Source organism: Juglans regia, chromosome 11 (genome assembly GCF_001411555.2).
Source record: "Juglans regia cultivar Chandler chromosome 11, Walnut 2.0, whole genome shotgun sequence".
NCBI classification, from domain to species: domain Eukaryota; kingdom Viridiplantae; phylum Streptophyta; class Magnoliopsida; order Fagales; family Juglandaceae; genus Juglans; species Juglans regia.
In genome coordinates, this window is record NC_049911.1 from 26,515,284 (window position 1) to 26,536,728 (window position 21,445).

Sequence of the window (21,445 nt, forward strand, 5' to 3'; positions counted from 1 at the left end):
TTTGTCAGATTTTAATTTGTAAATTTTTCATTTCTAATGGTTTTTTGTAATTTTAACTTTTGTTTCTTGTTTATAATTTTAATTTATTTTCCTATTCAATTGTTAATGTTTCAAATTTTATGATCTCACGATTCACAGCAAGCATCACTAAATTTTATTTCCACCCTTGGCCACTCGCCCCAAATATCAAAGTCAAGTTCAAACAGCTCACTTTAATCATTTATGTTCAATTGTATTTAGATTTTACATATTCAATTCTTTATAATGTTGATACAATGTCCTTTTTATGTTTGTAATTTTATAATTGTTTTCTCATAATTTGTATTATTGTAATAGTTTAGTTATTATAATTTTATTATAAGTTGTATTATTGTAAATTGTCATAGCTTAGGAATTAGGACTTACGAGTATTAGTAGTACTTCATTTTCTTTTTTCTTTTTTTTTTTTGTAAATTCAATGCATTGTTTATTACTATATAATTATTATACATTTTTTTTTTCTATTGGACCAAAAATGGTCCAGAAACAGCTTATGGGCTCATGGCTCATTTGGGGGTGCATGGAGGCGGACGAATAGGGTATCCACCCCCACACCCTGGACAGGATACCCTGCCCCCGCACCACGGGGCGGGTGCCGGGGCGAAAACCACACCCCATCCCATACGGGGCAGGGGCTGAAGAGGGGGTGTCCCTGCACCATATGGTGCGGGTAGCACTCCTATGTTTTCATGTAAAGACCAAGATGCATGCCTAGCCAAGTGGTCTTAAAAGACATGATGCTTCAAGTAAAGATGAAGAGATATGCTTAGCCAAATGGTTAGACACTTCTCTTGGTGAAGGGAGGGCATTGGTTCGAGTCTCCTCAATTATACTTGAATAGGTGCAATACTTCAAAATTAAATCACAAAAAAGTAGTACAGTTGAGGGGACTTGAACCAATGTCCTCCCATCATCAAGGGAGTTGCCTAACCAATTGGCTAGGCATGCCTCTTGGTCCTTTAGTAACTGTCACTTGAAAAGTTACAAGTTAAGAGCTGTAATGTTTCACAATGCGCTACTTCATTCTCTTTAAATAGAGGATGAGACTCATGAGTTTAAACATTCTATTCTCCCATTTTCTTAGTCACTTATACAATTTTGTAGAGAAAATTTGAAGGAAAAATTTCAAAATTTCTATCAACAACTGGTGACTTTGTTGTATTCTAGAGGTGAATTACTTTTAACCCAATAGCAAACTATTTAGAATGGGGCAATTATCATCTTAAAGATATTGTTCTACATGCCTCAAACTCGAATTTAATTTTTCAAATTATTGTATCCGCTTAAGTTTCTTCAACAATTTTAAGGTGATAATCACAATGAGATCAAAATCTAATATGTTTTTTACCTAGACTTTTCAGTACTTCTAGAACTCAAATCCAACGACAATGACAAAATCAATGCGAAACACAAGAAATGCGAAGAAGATGAAGTGGTATATAGATGACACATTCTAAATATACTTTTTGATTGTTTTTACGACTTGTTTATATCATTCAAGTCACCAAGAGAGATTTTGAAGGCATTGGAATTCAAGTATAGAACTAAAAAAGCAATGTTCGGATAAATTCCTTATTATTTCCATCAAAAGGTACAAGGTCAATCATTGGAAACTAGTTGAATTAATTCACAAGAAAAAAACATAGAATACGATACTCATTACAATGTGCTACCGCTGTTAAATAAACAACGACAATTGTCATGCATATATCCCTCAAACCTAAAACTAGCAATATTCTTGGAATATTTTCAGTAAAACTAAGTTATTTTTCCTAACAGACATAATTAAGCATCTTTGGTTTACGAAGAAAAAGGAGAATGTAATGAACATTCATATTTCTTAAGGAAGGTAATAATTATGCATCTTCGATCGGCATATATATATATATATATATATATATTGATATAGGATATATAAGTTTTATGTACTATTTTTTAAAAAAATGGATAAATATAAAACTAATCTAAAAAAAAAAAAAAATTAACTTTTAAAGATGTATTCTACTTTTTTTAAAATGAAACACGTGAAATTTCATACCCTAAAACTATAAATAAAATCTCTCATATGGATATACAACATTATTTGTATAATTGAATGTTAATATCTAGTTGACTATATATATATGGTTAATATCAACTATAAAATTATTATAACTGGATTCAAAGCCTCCAAGAAAGATGGAAATAGAATCAAATCCAGTTCTTCTACGTATACGTGGTTGGAGATCATTTTATACTTTAAAAAGCATTTTGGCCATTGATGTCATTGATGACGATTCCTAGCTTTCTTTCCCACTTTCTGTTGTGAAAGAACGAATCAACGCCTCCAAAATGGAATTCAGATATTTAATAACATTATTACATGAGATATCTTATAATATATATATATATATATTATAATTAAACGTCACAGAGATCATAACCTCGACTCTGCCTGATATGAAGAGACCATAATCATAAAATAAATTAAAAAAAAAATAAGATTTACTGTATTAGAAAATCAATTAAGTGGCAGTTATAAATGTTTCGTTGTAGTCAGTAACAAAATTGAATAATTGGATCCCTGCCACTTTAATGATTATATTTGAGGATTTATTTCGATAAATACAGGGGATAAGACAACGAAAGACAATAAATTATTTAGAAAACGTCCTGACGGCAGACAGCGTGGATATTTTTTTAAGCAAGTGCTGGCCGGCTGCTTTTATTTTTATTTTTATTTTTATTTTTTTTTAATAAAAAAGGAAGGCAGAGACGATCAACGTAATTATTCTTTCTGAATATGATCATAAGAGTCTCTTTACTATTAAATGTCCCGTTTAAGCTATAGCTACTGCTCAATGGACAAGCGGCTTTATCGCTGCGTTGGTTAAATTTTATTTTTTATTTATTTATTTATTTTTAATATTTTTTTAACAGTTTTAGTTATTAAAAAAAAATTTAAAAAATATACAATTTTATTACTAATCATTTTTTTAATCACTAAATAAAATAATTAAAATACTCAAACCATAACTTTAAACAATAATATTGAGATAGTAAAGTAGCATTTTTTTTAAAAAAAATTATAAGAACGTGGACTATGATAATTCAGCTTTGACCATTCAATTGGCACAAAACACAGCTGGAGTTAGATGTGTAGATTCGATTCTCATCATGTATCCTTTACATTTCATGTAATCTCTGTTTGTTTTCTTGGCAGCCTATTTTGTTTAATCAAAGTCAATGTTTGGGTGCCACATTCGAGTCACACAACTCTAAACTATTTGTGCAGTAAGACTTATAGTGAAATGAAGGGTCTGATTTTACTAAATGAAACTATAAACTTTACATGACTGACTTGATATTATATTTTAAATTTATATATCACATTAAATTATGTTAATTTATAAATTTTATTTATAAGATTTCTTTTATGTACCATCGGATACAATTTTCTACAGATGAACACCGAAATATGATTTTATTTTATTTTATGATTTTTATTTGTTTATTGTCTTCGACATATCCCAAAGAAAAACCACAATATGCACGGGTCATCTAGAACAAAAACGATGACCGGCCACAAAAGTGGGGACCACCGGTATCTTTATTTCATCTTTTTCGTTAATCAGACACCAAATGTCAAAGTTGGATACAGCAACGCGCAAAAAAAAAAAAAAATTAAAGGAGGAAAAGGTGATGTTAAGATTCATATGATGAAGAAGATTGCGTGCAATGGTAGTGTTGTCATTTTTATAAAATGAACTCTTTGTCCTTCTTCCCTACTCAAATCTGATTCGGCACATCCTGAAACACCATTAATGCATCGGACACCCAGAAGAGAGATTTTGGCTATTCATACGTATAATATATAAATCCCATTGACAGCCGATACTTTTGCGCCTGCATTTATCTTTTTCTCCAGACGTGCAGTGCGACATAGACGAACGACAAAGGGGGAATCAAAGGTCGTTGCTTTTCCTTCTCTGACTAAACTCCGGCTCGGATTCTTGGACTTTGTTTATGCCTTTCAACAACTGAACAACGGATTTTACTCTGTTTGTTTCGTAAGCAGTCACGACTCACGAGTTATCTGTTACTCTTGAGAGTTGAGACTAGAGCCTGATAAAACTAATCGTATGGTTTATCCAGCTCATACTTATCCCATCTATCTTGCATTAATCGCTCTTAGGGGCTAAAAGAACGGTTCATTGCGGCAACGTGCATGCGATTCATAAGGACGTGATCAACCATTCTAGAAGAGGTGATTTATGGGGTTTTTTAATCCTCTCTTTAATCTTTCTTTATTCAGCATGTATCTTTCCCCTTATATGAAGCGAATATTATATGAAATTGCTTGAGTCAACAACTCTGCTCTTCTTTATATCTGACCACTCTACCAGTTTCCAGGTTTAAATATATTCATTCGTGTTAGAAATTTAGTTCTTCTGCAGAATCTCTTTTTGCAAGGTTTAGCCGACTAGCTTGAACCTCTAACCCTGAAAGATTTTTTCTTGTTTTTGGGATGATAAAACTCAAAGTTGATAGTTTCTGGCCGTACCCGTTTGTTCTTTTGATGGACTAAACTTTGAACTGCTTTCTCCTTTTATTTTCTTTTTTCCTTTTGGATCTTACCAGTTGGGTTTTGTTCATTTCAATTGCCATGTAGTTGACTAATGATTATTGGATTGGTAACTTCGCTTTTGCAGGAATCTTGATTTTAACGGGCGTTAAAGGGTCGCGGAGCTTCTGTTTCTGATAAAGAACAAAGAGAATTTTGGTTCGGTTTGCTATCTCTAAACAGCTAAAAATCTTGGCAGAAAGATTATATCTTTTATAGTTATCACCAATATTTGGTTACAATAAACAGCTAAAAAAGTATACCGCAGGAGTTTATGGAAAATTGGATTCTCTCTCCATGATGATTGGTCGTGATTGTTTAGTATTGACTTTGTATTGTTTGAGCCAACAGAAACAGTATTATTTTGTATCTTCCTTCTTTTACAATATTTCAACCCATAGCATAGGACTCATGATGCAACCAAGACGTTCTGACTTGTAGCGGCGGGCGAAAAGTACAGGTCGCTCCCCTCAATAACCTTGATTATACCACCACAACCTTCGAATTCAGGGGTGGTGTTAACTCATAAAAGCACTACATCTATACCTTCTAAATTTATCGGCTAGATTCTTCAATTCAATATTGACTTAATATGATAATATTTTTAAATTAAGATACGATTAGTGTTGATCTACAGAATACCCAAAAGGATCTTAACTTGCTAGGTGATTTTATAAAGTTTTACTGTTGCTTTCATTCTTCTTGGGAAATGACTAAAATCATTTCAAGGGAAACATACCAGCTCATTCCTACATTGTTACATATCTCGAGACTGCTGCTAGCTTTAGAACACCTCATATCCTGCTAGTAGGCTGCTACACTTTCTTATGAATCATTCTTTTGATAGTCTAATATTTTGATGACTGGCCAGTTTTTAACTTGTCTAGTTGACCCATAAGTTGCTCATTTAAGCCATCAAATTCGTTCTGCAGCTGCAATTTAAGTTTGATGTATTTCTGAACCAGTAGCTGAGCTTCTGAAGACTGTATTGATATCTTTGACAAGGTAAAAAGATGGCTGAGGGCGGCCTGGAAGGCGAAACAGATATAAATGAGGCCACTACTTCAACGGGCAAGGCAGTAGCAGAGAAAAATCAGGGCATCAATGGGGGCCAACAAGATTCTCCAAATAACACAAAAGATGAGGAAACCAAGACAGTTCCGTTTCTCAAGCTTTTCTCATTTGCAGATTCCACTGATACCGCATTGATGATTGTTGGCACAATTGGATCCATTGCAAGTGGGTTAGGCATGCCCCTTATGACTATACTGTTTGGGCAAATGATCAATAGTTTTGGCAGTAACCAAAGTAACACCAAGGAAATCGTTGATGTTGTTTCCAAGGTAAAAACAATGCATGAGCTTATAAAATAAGGTTTGCTTCAATATTTATCCCAGGAAAGATTTGTGCTTTAACTTCTGATTTTATTCTTCACTACTTTCCTGAGGTAAAAAATTTGTGTAGGGATGCAGTTGAACGCTTATACTTTTTTTTACATGTTTATTTGTTGATACGAAGATGCTAATTAACCACCTGGTGAAATTATAGATCTCTCTAAAGTTTGTCTACTTGGCTTTGGGGATTGGTTGCGCAGCATACCTTCGTAAGTAAATTTGATGCTCAAAATCATTATACATATTTAAACCATAGAAAAGTCTTTTATGCATAACCCCTTCAAGATTAAGAAACTCGGTTCTGTTGTTTGTCAGAGGTGACATGTTGGATGGTCACGGGGGCGAGACAGGCTGATCGAATAAGGGGCTTGTATCTGAAAGCTATATTGAGACAAGATGTAGCTTTCTTTGACAAGGAAACTAACACTGGAGAGGTTGTTGGGAGAATGTCCGGTGATACTGTTCTCATACAGGATGCCATGGGTGAGAAGGTATAACACAGCTGCCAGAATTACATCAAAACGAAAAGAAGATAAATCAAATTTTTGTTCATCTCGTGCCTCTAAATGAAATCATGTAGTCAACCAAGTCTACCTTGTCCTGCAGGTTGGGAAATTTATACAGCTGATATCAACCTTCATTGGGGGCTTCATAATAGCATTTGTCAGAGGGTGGCTTCTTGCCCTTGTCTTGTGCTCTGCCATTCCTCTTCTCGTGACATCAGGTGGTATCGTGGCCATAGCTATATCAAGGATGACATCCCGGGGACAAGGTGCTTATGCAAAGGCAGCAAATGTAGCTGAACAAACAATTGGTGGGATCAGAACTGTGAGTCAATTTGTCAAAAGCAAATACATTTGACCAAAAAAAAAAATACTTACCCTCTTAATACTGCTAATATGATTTTTCTCTGCATTATTTAGCAAAAGGTAACACATCTATCATCGCTTCCATTGTAGGTTGCATCATTTACAGGAGAGAATCAAGCTATAACAAATTACACAAAATTTCTTGTACATGCTTACAAGTCTGGCGTACATGAAGGTCTTGCCGCCGGAATGGGTTTTGGCACAGTTATGTTAGTAGTGTTTTGCACCTATTCGCTGGCTGTGTATTTTGGTGCAAAGTTGATACTAGATAGAGGATACTCTGGAGGACAAGTGATGAACGTGATCATTGCTGTCTTAACTGCTTCCATGTGAGCGGCATTTTGTATTTCCTTTATCTTGTAGAAAAACGTGGATATGCTAATAATTCTATTATTCCGATTAACCCAATAAACAAAAACTTATTTCTGCTTACGTGACTGAATATACAAAAGCTGCCATGCAGAAAACCATATGAATCCAAGTGTTCTATTTTTCCATTGGCTTCTGTATTTATTTACTTCTACCTTTTCCTGATATATTGATGCTTCAGGTCCCTAGGCCAGGCGTCTCCCCCCTTGAGTGCATTTTCTGCCGGCCGAGCTGCAGCATTTAAGATGTTCGAGACTATCGAAAGACAGCCAGATATAAATGCTTTTGACAAAAGCGGAAAAGTATTGGATGACGTTCGTGGAGATATAGAATTGAGGGATGTTTATTTCAGCTATCCAGCCCGTACGGATGAGAGAATATTTAATGGATTCTCTCTCTCTATCCCTAGTGGCATGACTGCAGCTTTAGTTGGAGAAAGTGGAAGTGGGAAGTCAACAGTGATCAGTCTTATAGAGAGATTCTACGACCCACAAGTTGGTGAAGTTCTTATAGATAACATTAACCTCAAGGAGTTTCAGCTTAAGTGGATTAGAGGGAAAATTGGTCTTGTAAGCCAAGAACCTGTGTTGTTTGCCTCCAGCATTAAGGATAACATTGCATATGGAAAAGACGGTGCAACCATTGAAGAGATAAGAGCTGCAACTGAACTTGCAAATGCTGCTAAATTTATAGATAAATTGCCTCAGGTTCTAATTTTCACTCACTTTTAGACCCTTCATCTTCAAGTTCTGAAAGTTATTATTTGACTCCTAAGATTTTGAATTTTACTTTCAGGGACTAGACACCATGGCTGGTGACCACGGAACACAGCTGTCTGGTGGACAGAAACAGAGGATTGCCATTGCAAGAGCAATTCTGAAAGACCCGCGAATTTTACTTCTGGACGAAGCTACAAGTGCACTTGATGCAGAATCAGAGAAAATAGTGCAAGAGGCATTGGATAGGGTTATGGTTAACCGAACCACTGTCATTGTTGCCCATCGTTTGAGCACGGTGAGGAATGCTGATATGATAGCAGTCATTCACAGAGGAAAGATGGTTGAAAAAGGTACCTTACGGGTATTTACATGCCATTGTATTCTGAATCATTGGTGCATATCCTTTATGTTGTGATCAAATTTTAATCTTTAAAATTTCTCATTTCATAGTTTATTTGGCTTTATATTTCTAAATGCATTTGGCTATTGATCAGGCTCGCACTCAGAACTACTCAAGGATCCTAATGGAGCATACTCTCAGCTTATACGCTTGCAAGAAGAAAATAAGGAGTCAAAGCATGCTGTAGATGATCAAAATAATCCTGAAATTACTGTGGAATCTTTCAGACAGTCCAGTATCCGACAGTCAAGTCTTCGGCAGAAAAGTCAAAGAGCCTCAATCCTACGATCCATAAGTCGGGGATCATCTGTGGGCAGTAGCAGCCGCAAGTCATTCTCAGTTACATTTGGTGTGCCCACAGGACTTGAAGTAACTGATGCTGCAGTAACAGAACAAGATACCACTTCAGTAGTGCCACAAAAATCACAAGAGGTCCCAATTCGACGCCTTGCCTATCTCAATAAGCCAGAGATTCCAGTGCTTCTAGTTGGAACTGTGGCTGCAATCGTCAGCGGAGTAATACTCCCAATATTTGGTTTGCTGATTTCCAGAGTAGTCAAAACATTCTTTGAACCACCTTCCGAACTAAAAAAGGATTCGAAGTTTTGGTCGCTAATGTTTATAGTCCTCGGTGTGGCAGCATTTCTGTCAGGCCCAACACGATCATACTTCTTTGGTGTGGCTGGTTCTAAGTTAATTCAACGTATCAGATCAATGTGTTTTGAAAAGGTAGTTCACATGGAGGTTGGTTGGTTCGATGAGTCTGAGCACTCAAGCGGTGCCATTGGTGCAAGGCTTTCGGCAGATGCAGCAACAGTGCGTACTCTAGTAGGTGATGCACTAGCTCAAATCGTTCAAAGTATTGCATCAGTTGTAGCGGGTTTAGTCATAGCTTTTGCTGCTAGTTGGGAGATGGCGCTGATTATCCTAGTATTGGTTCCTTTGCTTGGAGTCAATGGATATACTCAACGAAGGTCCATGAGAGGATTCAGTGCAGATGCAAAGGTATGCTCTGAAACTGACAGTTTTTATTGCAGCTGTGTGCCAAATAATATGAGTTTTGAGGAGAAAAAAGCAAGAAAATAAACTCCATATTCAATGATATGAAAATTTCAAATTCACTTTCTTGAGGTAAATCAATGATGAACTTGATTGCAGGCAATGTATGAGGATGCAAGCCAAATAGCCACTGATGCAGTTGGAAGTATAAGAACCGTTGCTTCTTTCTGTGCTGAAGAGAAAGTGATGCAACTATATGAAAAGAAATGTGAAGGACCTAAGAAGGCTGGCATAAAGGAGGGCTTGATCAGTGGAATAGGATTTGGGATGTCTAATTTCTTCCTGTTTAGCGTCTATGCCACAAGTTTCTATGCTGGGGCTCAGTTTATTAAGGAAGGAAAAACGTCATTCTCGGCTGTTTTCCAGGTAAATTTCTTCAATAGCCATTGTTCTTTTTACACATACTTCAAAACTTTCAGGAAAAATTTAAATCAGATTCATTGCACCAAATTGTTTCTTTTAATATTGACATGTATGTGTGGTTTGCAGGTATTCTTTGCTTTGACCATGGCTGCCACGGCAGTTACTCAATCAAGCTCCTTTGTCACTGATACTCAAAAAGCCAAGAATGCAGCTGCTTCCATATTTGCAATATTAGACAGGAAGTCAAAGATAGACCCAAGTGATGAGTCCGGGATGACACCAGATAATGTCAAGGGAGATATCGAGTTTCATCATGTAAGCTTCAAGTATCCATCTAGGCCAAATATTCAGATTTTCAGAGACCTCAACTTGGCTATTCATGCAGGAAAGGTAGTGTAGTACTCTCCGAAATCATGTTTTTGAATTCCCTTTTCTGCTGTGACTGGTACTACGATCAACTTTAACTTGTATATTCTTGTCAATCTCTCTTATTTCAGACAGTTGCCCTGGTTGGAGAAAGTGGGAGTGGAAAATCCACAGTAATAGCACTATTGGAAAGATTTTATGATCCTGATTCAGGTTATATCACACTTGATGGAATTGAAATCCAAAAGTTGCAATTGAAGTGGCTGAGGCAGCAGATGGGCCTTGTGGGACAAGAACCAGTTTTGTTTAATGACACAATCCGTGCCAACATTGCGTATGGGAAAGGAGGAGATGTAACTGAGGCAGAGATTATAGCTGCAGCAGAATTGGCCAATGCCCACAAATTCATCAGTGGATTACAACAGGTAATAACAATTGCAATCCTTCTGCATTGATACATATATGAGCTAAGTTCCTTGAACCAATTATTCTGTGAACTTGCAGCACTCTTTTCTCAAAGGTGCATTTGCAAATACTCAGCACTTAAAACATTTGTTCTTCATGATGCAAAATGCAGGGTTATGATACTATAGTAGGGGAACGAGGACTGCAATTGTCTGGCGGGCAGAAGCAACGCGTAGCCATTGCACGTGCTATAATCAAAAGTCCAAAGATATTACTGTTAGATGAGGCTACCAGTGCACTAGATGCTGAGTCTGAGAGAGTGGTCCAAGATGCATTAGACAAAGTCATGGTTAACCGGACTACAGTTGTGGTAGCACATCGCTTGTCCACAATCAAGAATGCAGATTTAATTGCAGTGGTTAAGAATGGAGTTATTGTGGAGAAAGGAAAGCATGAGACTTTGATTAATATCCAGGATGGGTCTTATGCCTCCCTTGTTGCGCTTCACACAAGTGCTGCAACTGCTTGAGCTTCCTGTAACTCTTTTTGTTTCTCTAAAATTTTGGAGGGTGGGACTGCTCTCTCTTTTTCCAAGGAGTAGAGGGACATGTTTTAGTAATGGTTGTAACTCTTTTTTTTTTCTTTTTTTTTGTGTAATCAGTTGTGGTTATAACTTAATTGTATATTCGGGTGGAGGAATGAGAGAAACTTAGGAAAGAAAGAAAAGGTTTTCGAATTCGTGGTATAGCATGTATTCCCTATTTGAATCACCAGCTTTCGTTGTTCACAGGGGAAAAGTTATTACTGAGTTTTTGTAATATAGATAAATGCTCATAGTGCACTGTTTTCGCTTGTCCGCACCAACCATGAGCACATTGAGCAGTCTGCATCAATCATCCAATTCTAATGGAGGTTTTCTTTTTCAGGGTATATCTTTATTATTTTTCCTTTTTAAATCACGTAATATACGCTGAATCATGGCCCTAACACCATATCTACTAGAGTCATTCAAATGCCATGACATCCTGGAAATAAAACACAATATCACCAACCACAGTGATCAACCCCTAAATCCTGCGATCCTGATATATCGTGCGTGCATCTACACTGCGTTGATACAGAAAATTTATCATGACCAAAAGCAGCAATACAACAAAAGAAAATAAATTGGACAAATATAAGTTTTTCTTTAAATACTAATGTAAAACTGCTAATCATCTTCTTCACTTTCGTCACTGTATGAAACTAGACCAGTTACACCAACTTCTTGAGACTTACTGTTACTACTATTAGAGGTTGTCACTGGCTCTGAAGATTTTTCTGTATCGCCATCAGGGATTTTCACCATGATTCTTCAGAAGCTCCTGGGTCTAACAACCTTGCTTTCTCCCAACTGATTTCTGCTCCTGCAAACAGTAACAGGTTTCATTCAGAAACCATCGTGTACTAACAATTCCAGAGGTGACATTTCACTAGCAAAAAATTGGTTACACTGTCCTCATAAAAACTTATATACAGCTCTGTAGTAAAACTCAATGCTAAACAGAGCCTAGACCAGATTGACTTGATTGGATGACCAATAATCTTGTAATAAGGTCATTGATAATTGGCTCTAACCCCTTGGTTTTGGGATTTTTTATGTAACCCCCAAGATGATTTTTGTTACTACTGTTTTCCTCCGCAGGATTTTTTGATAAAAGTATGGGGTGCCATCCACTTTTTAAAAATTTATAAATAAATTAATTAAAAGAGAGAGAGAGAGAGAGAGAGAGAGACCAATACTCATTAAAATCTGGTATTTTGGTTCATTTTGATCATAGGGACACCCTGCTAACATATCATGTATTACACCCAAACCAAACAAATATGAATGATTTCTGCTTTGGGCTGAGCATCATCTGGGTGGAATCTGCATAGGTCAATTCCGATGACGTGCAACTGTCCAGTGCATACCATGCAATTGATGACAACTCGAACTGTCTATGGTGCAAACATTAGCATCAAGTTCTACTTTATATTTACACCAAACTTTCCTAGATATTTTAGAAGCATTACGGTGGAGATGCTCCCAATGCCGAAGGTCGCAAGTAGCTTTATTGGTCAATGTCTGTGAGGCAGTAAATGTAATGGAGGCTTGGGATTAACTGTGATCTCCATTTGAGACAGCGTCAAAGGGGCCTTAACGTGCATATAAGAGTAATGTTACGTGCAGTCACTTTAAAAAAAAAATAGAATCTACTATTAAAAAAATTAATTTTTTTATGTGAGTCATGTATTTATTCATTTTTTTTCAAATTAATTTCACGGCGCTTGTGCACTCACGACTGTAATTATCATTATCCAGAATTTTAAGGTTATGAGAAAAACCATAAACCTGTTCCTCCGAGATGAAATTCATTAGCCTAGTTGAACAGCTCCATTCTTCAGCCATTCTCTCTACTTTCAACGCTAAACACTTACTTCTCACAAATTTGAATGGAACGTTGATTAAGACAGGTATGCTGAGCTTCAATAATACTATTATTTTGTCGACGAAGAGGAAGTGAGGAACCGTTGGAAACGACAAGTCATCTCGTAATAAAGTATCGTACTATCGTCAACCAACCTTCTGATCTGAAATCTCTTTTAAAAAAAAAATAACGAATTTAGCTTAAGATCTGTTTTTTTTTTTTAAAAAAAATTTTATCATCTTTAGTTAATGGTTGATTATTTTTTATGTTTTAAATAAATTTTTATTTAAGTAATTAACCTATAAAATCATTTAAAATATCACATCAGGTGACAAAAAATAATAAAATTCAAAATAATAATAATAATAATATTCTAATTTAATAGGCAGCTAAAATGAGTAAAGAGATATATTATTTACAACTCTTTCCATCATTGTTCTTTCATCCTGCATTAACGACTCTTTTCACCATTTGTTATTTTTTACTATTTAGTTATCATTTAATATTATATCGAAATATCATGAAAAGATAAAAATAAAAATATAATAAATATAATATTTCATTATTAGTTTTTTTATGCACAAGTTTTTTTGTTTTTTTTTTTAATTTCATTGTGTTCAAGCCTCACTCAGTTCTTTTTTGATAGTGCTACCATACCATTCAAGTTTGTCCACTTGGTGTGCCTCTTAGTACAAATTGTACTCTCTTTTTTTTAAATATTTTTTAAACATTTTTAAAATTAAATAAAATATTAATACACTAATAATCACTTTTTAACTATTAAGTAAAATAAAAATTAAAAAATAGAATAAAATATATGAATAGTCAAATTGAAGAAATAAACTTAATCAATATAGTATCATTATCATTTTCCTTTTTTTAGAACGATACCACAAATAATACTTTTATCTCACTTTTATTTCACTATACATAATACTGCATATTTATTACCCTTATATCATCCTCTATTTATTTATTTTTTTCAATTTTGAGGTAGCGTATTCGTGGTTTCCTTTCTTCGCACTTTTTCTTTCTTGATTATTTCTTCGAATTTCCGTTCAATTGGAAACCGCATATTCTAATAGGAATATATGAACGTTGCCCAAGAAAGAAAGAATAAGGCTTCGGTTGGTTACTGTACTCAATTGAGTTTAACTGAATTAAGTCTAATTTTAAGTTAAATCTAACATTCAAACACAACTTTCAAATTATTAAACTTATCACAACTCAAAACCTTCTTACACATGAGACTCACAATATTTTTCAACTTAAAATATATTTATACATGGAACCCATAACTTTTTTTAATTTTTCATAAAAAAATACTAAACTCATCTTAACATCTAAATATACTTTAAACTCAGTTTAAATAGGTCTCATATACTTCTCTTCACTACTCAACTTATTATCATTCATAAAGAACTCAGTTCAGCTGAATTCAGTTCAATACCCAAATGCAGCCTAACAGTATATGTGGGTATTTTTTTTTTTTTTTTTTATAAGAGTTTACAGAGGACAAATGCATGTCGCGGCAAGGAGAAAACCATATGTACTTTGATAATGCACAGAGAGTGTCCATAAAGTCGTAAATTAAATTCAGTCGAAGCCGGCTGAATTGCTAAAAGAATGTTGACATTTCTATACAGTTTAGTACGACCACGGTGAAAGATTAGGCCACAAACAAGAAAGTCAGCTTACAAAGTTATTCGGTTCCTAAGCAACTCTTTCACTGGCTGTGCCTTTGCCAGTCCACCAAAATTCTGTTGTTTACAAAACTGTGTCATGCGGCAGGAATCAGCAAACCCAAATGTTATTGCATAGAAGGCTCTGCTCCAGTAACTGCCCAAAAAAACATTGAGAGAATCAGGGAAAGATGCTTATGAACTTTTAACCAAAATATGGGTGAAATGTCAATCAAAGAGTTCATGTACACAACACCTTGAAAGTTCAAGGTATCCACAGGCACGTGCATAAAAATATAAAAAGCCGCTCAAGACATCCAGCAGAGTGACTGCATCAATGGTCTCAGAATTTAGTCATGAATCATTACCCTAGGTAGCCTAGTCATGGCTAAATTTGTTACCATTTAGATTGCTTGTTCTCTGGACAAAACTAGAATCGAGTTTATCTAGTTGTTTACATCCCAACAGTGGCCTCATTGTCCTGCTCAATAAAGCGCTCCTATGTCAATCAGGTTTTTTGAGCCAAATAACTTTCATCATCTATACCCCTGCATAAGGTCCAAGTTCAACTTTAATGCCCCCTGGATTTGCTGCGTTACACCCCCACTCCGAGCTAATGGCAAGCCGAATAGACTCATTCGCTAACTTCTTTACTACAAACTCAGTCTTCACTATTCCTGAGCAGTCAATTGCACCCAACCACACCTAGTAATTATTCTAGTCAGTCCAATCACCAATGATGATTTTTTAATCGAATTCAAAAATCTATATGTCAGTAGTTGAGGAAAGAATAGATATATAGGAGTTTTTTTTTTTTTTATAGAGACCTCTTACTTAAAGGCGCAGCCATGTAAAATCAAGGATGGAAATTGGGAGAAACGATGACTTCAACATCAAATTACAGCCACAAATATGTAGACATTACGACATACACATAAACCGACTGGTTAATAAAGTGCTAAAATATGATGAAATGACATGCAAAACAATAATTTAATTTAAACAACAATCCAGGCAAAGTGACTAACTTTCACTAACATCTCCCACCCATCAGTTTCATAGGTCCAATTCATTTAGCAAAAATCTTCAAAATAAAACATTTCTAATTCATAATCTCATTAGGTATGTAGTTCATAATATTCATGGATGAAAAACAATGATGGCAACTCGGATGAATGTCATGGAGAGCCAAGTGGCATTAAACTCATCCGTCATCCATTGATCCCTAGAGCTAAGTATGTATCAAGGAATCGCAATTTAGAAGGCATTCCTCTTTTGCAGAACAAAACAATCCTAGTGCGTTCACACAAGCGTGTCACGATTGCAAGATGAACAGAGTAAACAAAAAGCAGAAACAAAGCAAACCTTTTTTCATTCCAACAAAAGCAAACTGGCAAACTTTGTCAATAAAGATCCTCCTCCAAAACAATCCGATTAATTGCATCCCTAAACTTAAAATAATCCTCGATTCTATTATAAACCTGATGCGAAATTCGGGCATAACCCGTTATCAACCCATCCTTATCCTTGGGCTCACACTCGCCTTCCCCATTTTTGGGAGCACGATAATATATGGGTACTTCAACACCATACTTCTCTCTCAAATGCGACCTCAATCTCATAGCATCATCGTCGCTCGAAATGCACAATTTCGACGGCAACCCCACCATCACCATGCTGGCGCACATCTCCGGCGGTGACCCTAGGCTTGTCCCCCACGCCTCCGCGAGCATTTTCCCCATCTTCAACACCTGTACGTGGTTTCTTCTCATGATACCCTCGCTCCCGCCTTCGAAACGGTTCACGAAGTCCGTGATCGCCGGCACAACGAGCTGTGGAGTGTAGTCTCGGGTCCCAATCCACGAGCTCTCAATGGGGAGTCCGTTCCCGTACTCGTGAGAGACCACCGGGTGGTGCATTTCAGAGGAGGACGCGTTCGATCTGCGACAGTAGAGAAAAGCAACAGAGGGCGGTGCGAAGAACCATTTGTAGAGATTGCTCACGTAGAAATCGGCTCCGATTTGTTGCACGTCAACGGGGACGCTGCCTATGGCGTGCGCAGCGTCGACGAAGACCTGGTCCACTCCTTCCTCCCTGCAGATTTTAACGAGTTCGCGAACCGGAATCAAAACAGATGGCATTGATGTAATATGATCGATTATTGCCAGCCTGACTTTTCGGCCGCCGGATTTTGCTTTCGATAGTCCTTTTCTGAACTCGGAAATGACCTCAGTGTTCGAGTTCACCGGAAAAGGGAGGTCAACCTCAACGACTGAGCCTCCGGCGCGGGTGACGTAGGCTTGGATGGATTTCTTCACGGCCGGGAAGGCGCAGCTGAACATGACAACGGCGTCGTTTTGGTGGTGGGAGAATCGGCGACCGATTTGCTGGAGGACGATGGCGGCGGCGGTAGTGGCATTATCGACGAGCGAGACCTCGTCGATGTGGTCGGCGTTGATTAGGGTTTGGACGAGGGCGCGTGAGCGGAGGAGGTTAGGTCGGAGCAAGGAGAAGTAGAAGTGGTCAGGTTGTTGGAGGAAACAGAGCTGCCAGGAGCGCTGGGCTGCGAGTACGGACCCAGGGCAGCACCCGAAGCTGCCGTTATTGATCCTGGCTACGCGGGGTTCGTGGTGAGAGAATTCGGATTGAACCTCCGAATCAGTAATAAAGCCAGAAAGTCTGGGCTTTTTGGCGGTGGTGCCATTTCCGCCGCCATTACGAGGATCTTCTTCTCTGTCCATGGCTACCTGATGCTGAAGCTTTAGGGCTCGACGAAATGCCAAATACTCGAGCCGTGCCTTGTCGATAAAATAGCAAGCGAGAGCGAGAGCGGGTGTGTCCGCTCGCGCGTGCCTGGCGCCGGTGGGACACGTGTCGTTCTAAACTGTCGTTTTGGGAAAGGAGTGTCTATGCTGTAGCTTCCTTTTAAACGTAGTATAGAATCTAAAATTTTTTTTTTCTCAACAAATCTAAAAAATTATTAGATGATTATTAGGTTTTATATTTTCATTCACATTACTTAAAAAAAAATATTATAACATCTTCCTAAAGTCAAATAATATAACAAATAAATTCTTGGTATATATCTTAAAGACCAACTCTGATACATGCGTGTGAATAAAAAATATTTTAAAATTTGAGATGATATGAGAATTTTATTAATAATAATAAAATCATTTAAATTAAACTATTTTATTGAATTTTAGAAAAAAAAAAAAACAAGTTGAATAAAACTATTATAAAATTAAAATATTATTTTAATATTATTATATTTTGAAATTAGAAAAATTTAAAAATTTAAAATTAAAATGTGTTTTGTGTTTTGTATTTGAGAATAAAATTATAAAAAATTTTAAGACCTCACTTTCCAAACGTGACCTTAGAAACTCATTAAGAAATTTAAAATGCTTAAACACAAAAACAAAGTGAGCCAAAGAATAAACATCAAAAAAGAAAAAAGAAAACTCTAAAATAAATATAAACAGAAGAAATTAGAACTTAAAATAGGAAAATAAAGATTTAAACTTGTTTTTGTGGTTTAAAAATATTAGACTAATAAAAAGATCATTACAGTTTTACAATATATTATATATGGATAATGATACTCTTACATTTTCTTTGAATCTTTATTTATTTAGTTATAAATTTTATAAAATAAACTCACAAATTAACATGACTTAATATAATATATTAAATTATAAAAAAAATACATGTTATAAAATATAATAAACATTTCAACTTTTTTAAATTTCAAAACAATAATAATATTCTAACAATATTTCATTTAACTTTTAATTTTTATCTAAAACTATTTAATTTCATCTCACTATTCAAACTGCACCTAAATATCGTCTCGGTGACTACGTTATTACAATTCTTTGTGCCTCCTAGGTTCTCTCTATTTTTTAAATCTTTGAAAGAACTTTTATTATACATATTATCAAAACAAAAACAACTAAGAGGATGCTTAGAGAATTAGGGCAGGTTTGGGTCAAAACCAAAACACAAAATTCTCATCTCATCTCATCATTACACATTTTTCAAATCCCCATACAAAATATAATAAACAATTCAACTTTTTCAAATCTCAATACACATTTTTCAAATTCCAAAATAATAATAATATTAAAACTTAATATTTTAAACTTCAAAACAAAACACAAAATTCTCATCTCACCCTCCAAACCTACCCTTAGATTATATGATAATTTTGTGAATAATAATAACATGGTTAGTAAATAATATTGAGATGGTTTGAATTAAGTATTTATTGAGTTTTAAAAAATGAGAGAAAAAAAAAGTTAAATAAAAATTATTATAAAGTTAAAATATTGTTATGATAAATTTTTTATTTAAAAAAATTAAATTATTTATTATTTTTTGTTTGAAATTTTGAAAAAATTATAATGATTACTTTAAAAGTGTTTGTATTTAAAATGATGTTTGAGAAATAAATGAGATAAGATGAGATAAAAATTATATAGTCTCGCCATTATAGTATAAGAGTTTAGTCTAATTAGACTATTAGTAATAATTTTTATATTATTACTAAACGGCGCCGTTGCACCTCTAGTATCCCAAACCCTAAGACCCGCCCCTCACTCTCTCACTCTGCCTCGCAGTCTCTCTGCATCCTGCCCTCTCATGTGGCCATGGCCCACACCATTGCACTGTACACATATCGTCGTCGCCCCCTCAGCCTGAGTCCCCTCCTTCTTGCCATTGCCCCCTTAGAAACATAGACCCGCTCTCTCTTCATTGCACCTCCCCTCACGGCCTCACCTGTTAAGCCGTTCTTGTCGTGCACACAACCCCTCGGCCCCTCTTTCAACGCTGTGCTGCTCTATCTGTCTCTCATCGTCTCACGCAACCCTCCCATCTCTCACGCAGCCAACAACCCTTCTCTCACGTCTGTCTATCTTCGACGATAATTTTTCTTGAAACAATCTCGGATGTGTATATCATTTTTAATTTACGTTGATTTAATTGTTGTGGGAACTTTTTTGTTTAAAAGGTTTATTGGTTAAATTGGAACTTTAGACGTCTTTGAGAATTTTTGTCTGAGTGTTGCTCGTTAGACTTAATTTCTATACAATTTTGTGCATCTTTATTTGAGATCAGGATTGTCTAGACGTATACTCCCAGTTATTAAAAGAAAGCGAAATAGAGAATCTATTTTACTTTGGGTTGTCAATTTCAAACAAAACAAATAAAGTCTAATACTTCCAAGTTAAGTAGGACTCTTACATCTGCAATGATATGGTTGGATTGCGGACTTCTTAGGGGTTTTTATTTCTAAGGACCACATTAGCTTAAAGCTCTGTTTGTTATGTTTGATTAAGCATTTGAGTTGAATGAAAGCTTTTAAGTGGCTTTGCTCCATTGCCTTCGGTCTCATACCTATTGTATGACTTCCAAATATGAAATATCTCATTTTTACTAAGTCAAAAATGAAAAATAAAACATCTACTTAATTGTAAAAAAAACCTACCTACCAGTTGAATGCCCTTTTGAAAGATTTATTTCTCTCATACATAGATGGATTAAAGATATTAAAAGCAAAAAAAAAAAAAAAAAAGGTTAAAATCATCTTCTTGAGGATCTTTATTTGTCTAATGTAAATAGTGAAGATCATTATTTTTTATAAACTTACTAAACATATTATATTATTTTCTAGGATTTTGTATTATAAATTTTTAAAAATTTTTGTGTTTCTTAAATTTACTATTATTATTCATTTCTTAAATCATTTTTTATAAATTTACTAAATATATCATTTTTTTCAAAAGATTTATGCAGGGTGGGGGGAAAGAGCATACTTTTATCTTTTAAGAGCACTCTCGTTGGATTAGTTAAAGTTAAATGACGTTTTTTATGAATATAAGAGAAATCTGACTTTTAGCTAATCTATTTACATAAATCTCCACATTGAAATAACTATTTTTTTATTATATAATAATAAAATAATATAATATAAATTTGATTTTAATTATTCACATCACATCTCCACATTAGATTATACATTTATTTATTATATAGTAATGAATAACTAATAATTTTAAAAATATTTAATTTTTTAATTATTAATTTATTTTATTTTATCATATTTTACTGTTCTACCTATTATATATTATTAATTATTAATCATATTCTTATTAAATTAATATATCACAAACTCAAATTAATATATCAATTTCAAAAATGTTTTAATTTTTTTAATTATGAAATTATTTTATTTTATCATATTTTACTATTCATAATATTATACATTAATTAGTAATCATATTCTAATTAAATTATGGATTAAAAATAGAAACTAGAAAGACATTGATGGAGACCTCGGGAGAGAGAAACAAATGATATAAAATGGATTTGATGAATAAACAATGTCTTTCAAATTTGGAAATAACTGTAGCTATATTCTAAATATTTGGAATATAGCTATTTCAATGTGATGCATTTTATGATTTAATAGCTAAATTCTCATTGAGTTTAGCTTTTAGCTAATCTAATGAGAGTACTCTAAGATATGATACATTCCCAAGCATTGTATTGGGCTCTCATCCATTAACAATACTGTTCCCCAAGAGTACCTGCTTTCATATATTGTGATGAATCTGATCTGTAATAATATCCTAGCTAGGTATCCTTTTAATCCAGTTTTAGATTCCTTGCATTTGTCTTAAGCTATTGGTCTCTCTCTCACACATATATTTATTTCAAGTTC

The 21,445-nt window shown here is 34.9% G+C and overlaps 2 protein-coding genes across 4 annotated transcripts; one reads left to right on the forward strand and one right to left on the reverse strand.

Moving 5' to 3' along the window:
* The first annotated feature begins 3,751 nt into the window (after positions 1-3,751).
* LOC109007782 (ABC transporter B family member 21-like) lies at positions 3,752-11,438 on the forward strand. 3 transcript variants are annotated; one of them, XM_018987629.2, is made up of 15 exons: positions 3,752-3,989; positions 4,214-4,285; positions 4,731-4,801; positions 5,575-5,985; positions 6,191-6,245; positions 6,352-6,527; positions 6,643-6,864; positions 6,996-7,234; positions 7,456-7,981; positions 8,070-8,343; positions 8,488-9,398; positions 9,552-9,818; positions 9,942-10,205; positions 10,313-10,606; positions 10,759-11,438. In XM_018987629.2, the coding sequence occupies exons 4-15, from the start codon at positions 5,656-5,658 to the stop codon at positions 11,113-11,115; spliced, it is 3,915 nt and encodes a 1,304-aa protein (XP_018843174.2). In that variant the 5' UTR covers positions 3,752-3,989; positions 4,214-4,285; positions 4,731-4,801; positions 5,575-5,655; the 3' UTR covers positions 11,116-11,438. The 3 variants fall into 3 exon arrangements, with proteins under 3 accessions (XP_018843174.2, XP_018843171.2, XP_018843172.2); XM_018987626.2 differs by having other exon boundaries at positions 3,752-4,285; XM_018987627.2 differs by having other exon boundaries at positions 3,752-4,285; positions 5,648-5,985.
* Positions 11,439-14,420: 2,982 nt separating this feature from the next.
* Positions 14,421-17,499, reverse strand: LOC109007781 (L-cysteine desulfhydrase). The gene is made up of 2 exons (XM_035682853.1): positions 16,084-17,499; positions 14,421-14,875 (listed from the first exon to the last, which is right to left on the reverse strand). Exon 1 carries the CDS (start codon positions 17,457-17,459, stop codon positions 16,122-16,124), a length of 1,338 nt encoding a protein of 445 aa, XP_035538746.1. The 5' UTR covers positions 17,460-17,499; the 3' UTR covers positions 14,421-14,875; positions 16,084-16,121.
* Between the last annotated feature and the right edge of the window lie 3,946 nt (positions 17,500-21,445).

Bases quoted from the DNA above. Each gene is read 5' to 3' on its own strand.
- LOC109007782 (XM_018987626.2), top strand. From the start codon at position 5,656: ATGGCTGAGGGCGGCCTGGAAGGCGAAACAGATATAAATGAGGCCACT. The intron at 5,986-6,190 runs GTAAAAACAATG...GTGAAATTATAG, and splicing joins TCGTTGATGTTGTTTCCAAG to ATCTCTCTAAAGTTTGTCTA. The intron at 6,865-6,995 runs GTGAGTCAATTT...CTTCCATTGTAG, and splicing joins CAATTGGTGGGATCAGAACT to GTTGCATCATTTACAGGAGA.
- LOC109007781 (XM_035682853.1), bottom strand. From the start codon at position 17,459: ATGGACAGAGAAGAAGATCCTCGTAATGGCGGCGGAAATGGCACCACC.